Source organism: Ictalurus furcatus, chromosome 14, assembly GCF_023375685.1.
Source record: "Ictalurus furcatus strain D&B chromosome 14, Billie_1.0, whole genome shotgun sequence".
NCBI classification, from domain to species: Eukaryota; Metazoa; Chordata; class Actinopteri; order Siluriformes; family Ictaluridae; genus Ictalurus; species Ictalurus furcatus.
In genome coordinates, this window is record NC_071268.1 from 22,643,407 (window position 1) to 22,652,720 (window position 9,314).

At 39.7% G+C, this 9,314-nt stretch overlaps 1 protein-coding gene across 1 annotated transcript in view; it reads right to left on the reverse strand.

The window, feature by feature from the left end:
• Positions 1 to 8,208, reverse strand: part of mon2 (MON2 homolog, regulator of endosome-to-Golgi trafficking) — a 43,251-nt gene extending 35,043 nt beyond the window's left edge. Inside the window, exon 1 of the mRNA XM_053641787.1 lies at positions 7,710 to 8,208. Within this exon, the coding sequence (XP_053497762.1) occupies positions 7,710 to 7,820 (111 nt within the window). The 5' untranslated portion in view covers positions 7,821 to 8,208. The remainder of the gene's footprint in view (positions 1 to 7,709) is intronic.
• Between the last annotated feature and the right edge of the window lie 1,106 nt (positions 8,209 to 9,314).

Below are 9,314 nucleotides of genomic sequence, written 5' to 3' on the forward strand. Positions count from 1 at the left end.
TGTCATCACATATTTAACAATCAAGAACGTACCTATCTGTAGATGAACTCTTAGGTAGCACAGTCTCCAGTCTGTTTTTTTGTCAGAAACACCTAGTTTCTGGTTACCATGGCACAGGCTCATCATGAGGTCTAAACCGTTTGTATTACATCTACGTTATTATTGTTTTTGTCAGAACAATATTGCTAACTTTGTCGTTAATTCCACTTATAAACTCCCTACAAACTCCCTTTCCCTTCAGATGACATGATATTTTTCTACTGGCGCAAACACAAAATGTCTACGCAGCCCAATGTTGTGCTCACTATGGATTTCTTTTTTCATATCTGCATAAACTTAAACTACTTACTCAGCCAAATTCTTTATTACTTCTCAGTCTGTGTGTGTGTGAGAGAGAGTGTGTGTGAGAGAGAGTGAAAGTGAATGTTGATTACTGTTCTAATAATGCAAAGGACAAAGCAACTCCTACAAGGCGCTTTCGTTTAAATGTTTCCTCACGGACTTCGTGTGGATGTACACTATATAGCCAAAAGTTTGTGGACAGATGACCACCATATCCAAATGTGCTTTTTGGACATCCCATTCGAGATTTATAATAAGCTCCACTCTTCTGGGAAGGTTTTCCACTAGCTTTTGGAGCGTGGCTGTGGGGATTTGTGTTCATTCGGCTACAAGAGCGTTAGTGATGATGGGTGAGGAGGTCTGCGGTGCAGTCGGTGTTCCAGTTCATCCCAAAAGTGTACAGTAGGGTTGTGGTCAGGGCTCTGTGCAGGACACTCGAGTTCTTCCACTCCAATCTTGGCAAACCATGTCTTCATGGAGCTCGCTTTGTACACAGGGGCATTGTCATTGTCAACTTTGTGGTAACATTTTAGGGAAAAAACGTATATGGATGTGATTCCACAAACATTCGGCAATATAGTGAAGAAAATATTTGAATAGTGATTGCAGTGTTCAAATTCCGGTTCTTAAAATGATTAGCAGAGTATTCAAACTGCCATTCAATTAGCCATATGCATACACAAACGATAATGTTAAACTGCCCAACTACACACCGCAGAGGCACGTCTCAAGGTCTTGATTCTCTTAGCAAGCAGAAGAATACATAAGAATGTAATTTAAGGAAGTTAAACGTCAGCTGGGGTGATTCAGTCATTCGGATAACTTAAGGCTTGTAAAATGCGAGTTTATATGTCTCACTGTTTGTTTAAGCCTACGATGTAGTTTCCAAAATACCAACATTCAAATGGTAAAGTGGAATACCTTCTCACATGGACAGTTCAACCACACAGTACATTAAATAGTCAGATAGCAAACTTTCATTCATTGCTGGCTTGACTCTACAAAACAAGCAAACTTTGGGACTTCATTTTCAAAATGTCCAATTCACTGTCCCAGCACAACCGAATCATTAATACACTTAAAGGAACATCTCAAACGTCTGTTTCTTAACCAGTCTTTCCAGAGTTTTTTTTTTTTTTTTTACCCACCTTCAATGACAGGCAGTGGGAGTCAAATGTGCCTGACCTCTTGAACTGCCAGTTACATAGCAACAAACCATAACTGATTCGCAGTACTACAAGCACATGATCACTTGAAACTAATCCTCATTATGCGTTTTCATATATGCGGAGTTAAGAACTAAAAGTAAAGTACTGAAGTTAAGTTGACATGTATCGTTTGAATTCACACAGGGCTTAATGCTTGCGATGATGAGATTTTCATGTTTTCTATTATATGAAGTTCTGCAGGTTTTCCTGGAAGGAGTCTCGGTTGGATGAGCACTGTAACAGTCACTGTGCTAGGCAAAGTTTCCCAGCACAGGAAAGTCTACAGGACAGGGGAGTTTATGCTTTTCTGTTTTTTATTTTTATTTTTTTGTAATATGACAGGCTGCATTTTTTTTTTTTTTTGAGAGCGAGAGAGTTTTTGGTAGGTAGGAGGAAACAGGAGAACTCCGAACAAACCCATGTAGACATGGGGAGAACATGCAAAACTTTGCACAGACAGAAACCCGAGCCTGGGGACCCAGGAACTCTAAGGAGGCATCCCGTGTTTATTGGGTTTACTTTTGATTTCTTTTCAAAAAGTCCAAGGTGCTCAATTACACTGTTGTCCAGCTCACTGGAGAGCATGATAACAGTGCGGGAGAAGCACTTTGATAGCGGCACGTATTGACAGGCCCACAAGCTGCCATATGGTTAGTGATATGAAAAAAAATCAGAAGGCTGAGGGAAGACATACCCAGCGAGGGTCTGGGAGGTGAGTGGAATACTGAGCAACAGAACAGCTCATAGATAACGCACAGACAGCGCAGAAGTGATAGATAACAAGGCTAGCAATCAAATGAGGGAACCCAACTGAAGCCACGGCGTTCCAAATGGCTCCAAAAAGCATCAACTGTGAAGCATGAGCACACTCACCTCAGCTGTGAAGAAAGGAAAGGAGTTTATCACCTGCTTTAAAGGACTACAACCATATAGTCTCAAGCAGTTACTCAAAAGTGCACCTGAGGTGTGATATGTACCAGGCGAGAAGCAAAAAAGGGATTGATGGCCATATGACAGCGGTATTTATTGCAAATACTCTGTCATAGCGTCACTTTGTTGAAGGTCTCGGCATGTGTGCAGAAGATAGCTAAGTGATTCTCATTGCCGTTGGCAGTTAGGACGGGTGAAATAGAACTGCCTAATCCTGAGACTTTATTTAATTCCGACGTGCATGACAAACTTGCAGTCCATCACAGTGTTGCCCTCTGCATCATCATACTCCCAGACTTGACTCTTCTTTTTCATGTTTCATGTCTCTTTCACTTCATGTGGACGTAAACTATATGGCCAAAAGATTCTGGACATCTGATCATCAGACCCATACGTGCAAGTTGAACATTACCATCCCCTTTACTGTTATAATAAGCACCACTCTTCTGGGAAGGCTTTCCACTAGAGTTTGGAGCGTGGCTGTGGGGATTTGTGTTCATTCAGCTCCAAGAGCATTAGTGAGATCAGGCACTGACGTCAGGTGAGGAGGTCTGAGATTCAGTCATGGTTCTATTCATCCCAAAGGTGTTCAGTGGGGTTGAGGTCAGGGCTCTGTGTAGGACATTTGAGCTCTTCCACACCAACCTTGGCAAACCATGCCTTCATGGACCTCGTTTTGTGCACAGGGACATCGTCATTGTTAGGGTCATTTAGTTTCACTGAAGGGAAATTGGAATGTTACAGCATATAAAACACATCCTAGACAATTGTGTGCTTCCAACTTTGCGACAACAGTTTGGGGAAGAACCACATGAGTGTTAATGGTCAGGTGTCCACAAATTTTTCGGCAATAAAATGGGCTAAACTAGCAAAATATGAAGCTTTTAATGATCTAAACAACAAATCATTGGTCAGGAAATTAGCAAGAACTAAACAAATAAGGTATGAGATCAGGTAACTCAGCATGGGATAGCTTTTCCCTTTAATTTCATTAAATGTTTAAGCCTTGTGGGTAAATTTGCAGACAGCTTTTGGTTTTTATTTTATTTTTACTGTATTTTCATTTTATAAACTCAGACATGTGCTAGTTTGAATTTTACATCAAACATTTTAATCATTATCATGATTTCACATTTGTGTCCAAGAAGATATATAAGTGAATTTCCCTGTTTCTAGCTTGAATCTGTAAGATGTAATTAGGGCTGAACGACATGACAAAAATATCAGTAGTAAAATAAACAACAACAACAAAAAAAACACGTTACATTTACTTTGATGATACTTTTCTTTAATGCCTAAAAAGACAAAGAAGCTTACGTTTTATTTATATTACGTCAAATCAGCGGCATCCATTCAATTTGTAATTATTAAAAACAAACAAAAAAAAAATACATCACCATACCAATGATATCCCAGAAAAGTGTCTTGCATAAACATTTATCACGATATCGATATTATATCGATATGTCGGCCAGCCTTAGATGTAATGCTTTTGTTTGTTTGTTTGTTCTGTAGCTCAGAATGCGCAAAAACTATTTACACTTAGTTAACTCAAAGTTTTAGGTAGCCAGGCCACAGTTACCCAAATATCCTAAACATCATTGAAGAATCGCAGCACATTTCTAACAGACATTATAGTATGTTTCCACAATAAGTGAAATGTCTGAGACACGATTTAAAGCTTCAGGAAAGTTCACAGAATTTTCCCATATGTACAAGGTTCTAATTTCATCTGCTCGATTTATTTATTTTTTCAATTCAATAAAGTGACAGACTAGGCTGAAATTTTTGGTCATGACTAAAATATCCTCCAGTCATTACTAGGCTATATTACCAAAGGTCTCAGAATTCAGGTGCATTATTAAAACTGCAAAACAAGGCTTGTTACAGCAGCACTTTCAGACTTAATGACTTTGAACTGAAGGATTTTGAAGGTTGGATAGTTTTGTGTTGACTGATGTGGCTACGGCAAGAACAGCTTCAGAATGACTTCTACATCGAGCATAACTAAACAACCCACGACTGGTGTGTAAATGAACACAAATAGCTGAGGGCTGTATGTACATAGTCACACTATCAGTGTTAAATAGAACAACGTGCTCAAAGCAGTCCTGTGAAAAACACTGCATTTCTTAGTGTCGTAATCAGGTCAAAACCTCTTTTGCTTTAAAGCAACTGAACCACAAAGTACCAGGCAGCACATCATACGAGTTACTCTCACAGTTAACCAGCCATCCGAAACAGATCTTGGATTAAGGTCCCCGTGAAATGGCTTCAGTACCGTCTGATTCTGCATAGTGACGTATTTCCTTTCGAACCAGGAAATCAGAGTAATGCCATGTTGAAGTGCGTGACTGATTTACACAACAGCGTTCAAGATACACCACGCCCCTAGTGAAGCTACGCAAACCTGACATTGGCTTAACAAAGTAGTAGAATATGGAGAACAGTGAAGTGTTTAGCTTTCATCCACACCTGTTGACTTTGGCAATGACTATGTCATAGGCGACGAGATGATGTCTGTTTTGGGAACCATGCTATACGTTTGACTGAGGTCGACCACCAGAGGCGCCAAAGAGCAGAGACAACCGCAGGGTTGTCACCAGCCTGGAGGCATCTAAATAGCACGCTTATAGCTAAAGAGTTAAGGTTAGGTAAATATTACACTACTTGATAAAACTATATTACTTTTGCCTACTGATGGAGAAGCCCAGACAGTGTATAAAGAAGGAATCGCATTATTGGGCATTCAGAGCTAGAAAAACATTCAAGCAGTAGGCGAAAAGCAGTACGCCAAAGGAGTAGTATGTGCGAATTCACAGTATTCATAAAACAGTAGGTGAGAAACACCCGGATGACCTACTGCTTCCGCCAAGATTCTGCAGTATGGAATTATTGTACACCGCACTATCCCATAAGGCAACGGGACTGGCGCGGAAGAGCTGGCAGAATCAAAGATGGTGGAGGTAGCACGTCAGCTCTTTTTAAGTGTAAGTGCTATAGGTATTAAACATTGTTCCTTGTGGTTAATCTGTACTTGCTTAACACCACCTGAGTACACGTTTAACTTGTTGAAGGTTTAAACAAGGGAAAAACAGTCCATTTTTGCAGTTATGATGACGTCATAGGTCACATGACAATGCCAACATGGTGGATGTAGTATGCCTGGATTCTATTCATACTACAGATATATATACCCAGTGCCGGTCCTCCCTATGTGTAGGGCCCCGAACCACCATGGAGCCCCCTTGATCTTGTACTGTATATTATTTACCATCAGTAAATATTTTTTTATAACATGCAAATATAAATGCGGATTCAGCTTTAGAGGAGTCATGTGGAAATTTCTTTTTTAAACATACATGATTACATTTATTTAATTACTGTTTCGGAGTCGGACATCATGCGCAGTGCGGCAGGTAATGACATCATTGACATGCGTTTTAACATATGGCTATGGCTTCATAACGAATCTATCCGTCGGGGAGCTGAAAAAAGAAAAAAAGCGCCAGGAACGTGAAGCAAAAGCGCAAGAAGAACTTAAAGGTATGTATTTTCTGAAATATTTTGCATTCTTCTTTTGTCTTGACAAACCATGCAATGAATGAATTAAAAACAATACTTCAGTCAGTCCAGATTAACAGATTCAATAGTAGTCCACTGCGTTTTGTTAGAAATGCCCCATGATGAAATGTCATTTTCAGTTTGTGTCTGCAAACATCAATAATCAAAAGGTTCTTATACGTGTTTTAATGTACAGGAAATATAGAACATATTCCTGTTCAGCAAGTCAAGCTGTCGTACGACTCCTATCAGTGCTTTAAAAACAATTCGCATTATTCTAAAGTTTGCATACTTAGAGAATTATTGATGTATTTTCATATGTTTACTTGAGTAAACTATATTTGTCATGCTTTTGTTTTGTTAGTGAATTACCCATTGGAAAATAATTTCAGCTGTTATAGTTTTTCTACAGTTTATTTTATCTTTTTATTATTAAGCTTTATTTTTAATAATTTTCCATTTGTTTCTTTGATTGTTCTTCTTCAATTATATAACTTTGGCCGTGCACCTTAAATACATTATTTAAACAATAAATACTAATGCTGGCAATCAACCAACTGTATGTTGTTTGTTGACAGTGAAACTGCTCTGAAAGAACAGATTAAGGAGTGGGGGTCATTTTGGGGTTTTTATGAAGGCACTGACAGGGGCCCCCGACACAAGTTTTGCTTAGGGTCCCCAGAAGTCTAGGACCGGCACTGCATATACCGATCAGTACGTACTGCATCAACACCCGAGCAGTAGGTACTGAATCGAACGCAGCAGGTACTGAATCGAACGGAGCAGGTATTGAATGCAGGTACTGAATCAAAATCAGCAGGTACTGAATCGAACGCAGCAGGTACTTAATGCAGGTACTGAATCGAACGCAGCAGGTACTGAATCGAACACAGCAGGTACTGAATCGAACGCAGCAGGTACTGAATGCAGGTACTGAATCGAACGCAGCAGGTACTGAATCGAACACAGCAGGTACTGAATCGAACGCAGCAGGTACTGAATGCAGGTACTGAATCGAACGCAGTAGGTACTGAATCGAACGCAGTAGGTAATGTCACTGTACATGATTTCGGACGTACAGCATGTTTGCTGCTGACGACCTGCTACTGTACTGTACAGCAAGACCCGTTCCCAGGGGTGGGACATAAACTTTCTAGAGAGTATTTAATTGGACGAACACAAGATTAGTACAGGGTGAGTCATCAAAACATTGTTAAGTTTCTATAAACTATCAAATTAAAAATGTCTTTTTTTCCCCCTAATCATACTACGGTATTGGTGTCCATAACACTAAGGCTCTCAAGCACCAACTTTAATTTCAAGGGCATTTAAACACAAAATGCAATGTTTATTATTATTATGTTTATTATTATTATTATTATGAAAGACAGAATGAATGAATGTTGTCACTGTAGTGTGGGGGGTTGAAATCTCTAGCAGGGACCTAAAGCCAAATTTCCCTTTTAGATCTGTATACAAATGACAAATGAGCTAAAACACAACAAGACTACTTTAATATCCCAACCTGTCAAGGACTGAACTGAACTCAGCTGAAAGCCTTGAACTACAGTATAGCCGTCAGAGGGTCCTTACGACATCATGAACGTTGAATGTTTTTGTTTTGTTTTCAGTAAGAAAATGCAGTTTTGTTGAATGAGCTGTTACCTCTTTCACAGGAGGGAATTTTTTCTTGCATTCCATGGACAGAAAGCGCAGATCCGTCTGCATGTTATCCAGCAATTTCCTCACCGCTTCAGGGCTGGTGGTCGTCGACATTTTCCCTTTTTCTGTCTTTCAGCAAAACCGTAACGAAAACGAGTCCAGTTCCTAGTTCCTAAAAATGGCCTAATTCTTCTCTGCCGTCGAAAACTCTACGAGCCGCCACACAAACGTCCATTGACACAAAATTTCTCACTCTCTCTGTCGAGAACCGATGGCATAACGGACATCCATTTCCCTTCACCAAGAACCCTTGAGATCAGCCATACCTCTATCAGGATCATCTACATGAGACCGCAACGACCCCGAGTTTACAGACTGCTCATTTAGCTCCTAATTTCGCTCTCAAGTTCGGGGTTTTCTGCATTCTCCATGGCAAGACCGAGGCTTCCGATCCCACAATGCCTGTGTGAATACTGACACGTCACATCGACTTCCGTAAACAGAGACCGGAGTCTGGGGAGAAAAATTGTAGCGTCTCCTGGCGGCCGATAAATGAAGCGAGCTGTGTCTGGATTATTAGTCCGGGATGATTAGTCCAGAATTATTAGTCCAGCATTATTAGTCCAGCATTATTACTCCAGAAATATTAGTCCAGGATTATTAGTCCAGAAATATTAGTCGAGGATTATTAGTCCAGGATTATTAGTCCAGGATCATTAGTCAAACTGTCTGGAGCTGAAAGAATTCCTTTGGTTGGGGTTAGGCCTCTGTAGCTGTAGATATTTCTGCTTAATAAATGCACTTCTTAGTTAACTTTCTCTACTGAATACACAATCCTCCACCTCAATAGACTATTAGTAATTTAAATACAATACACTCCTAGGTTATTTATTTATTCATTAATTATTTTTTTAAGGCAAAATATTGTCTTAAAGTTTTTAATGGTCTTACCAACAAATTATTGGTCAGGAAATTAGCAAAAATTAAACAAATAAAGCAGTGGTGGCTTGGCGGTTAAGGCTCTGGGTTACTGATCGGAAGGTCAAAGGGTTCAAGACCCGGTGTTGCTAAGCTGTCACTGTTGAGCCCTTGAGCAAGGCCCTTAACCCTATCTGCTCCAGGGGTGCTGTATCATGGCTGACCCTGCGCTCTGACCCCAACTTCCTGACACGCTGGAGTATGCGAACAAAAGAGAATTTCACTGTGCTGTGACCAATAAAGACTCATTATCATTAAACTTGCAGACAGATTTTTATTTTACGTTATTTTCATTTTGTACACTCGGACATGTGCTGGTTTGAATTTGACATCAAACATTTGAATCATTATCATAATTTCACCTATAGAAAGCAGAGTAGCATATTTGAAACTAAAAATGTCACACAAGATAATTAATAAAAGAGCTCCTACATATTTTAAAACACGCTTCTCTAGGGTAAGTGAGGGGCATTTTTAAAATGCTGGACAAAGTCTAATGGATATTAAATTATATCGTTTTAAAACTATGTATGGTCGTAGGTCTTTCAAATACTCAGGGGCTCACGTGCGGAATAAGCTGCCTCTGGATATTAAAAGTATTTAAAATATGGTTGGTTTTAGTTTGAAAGT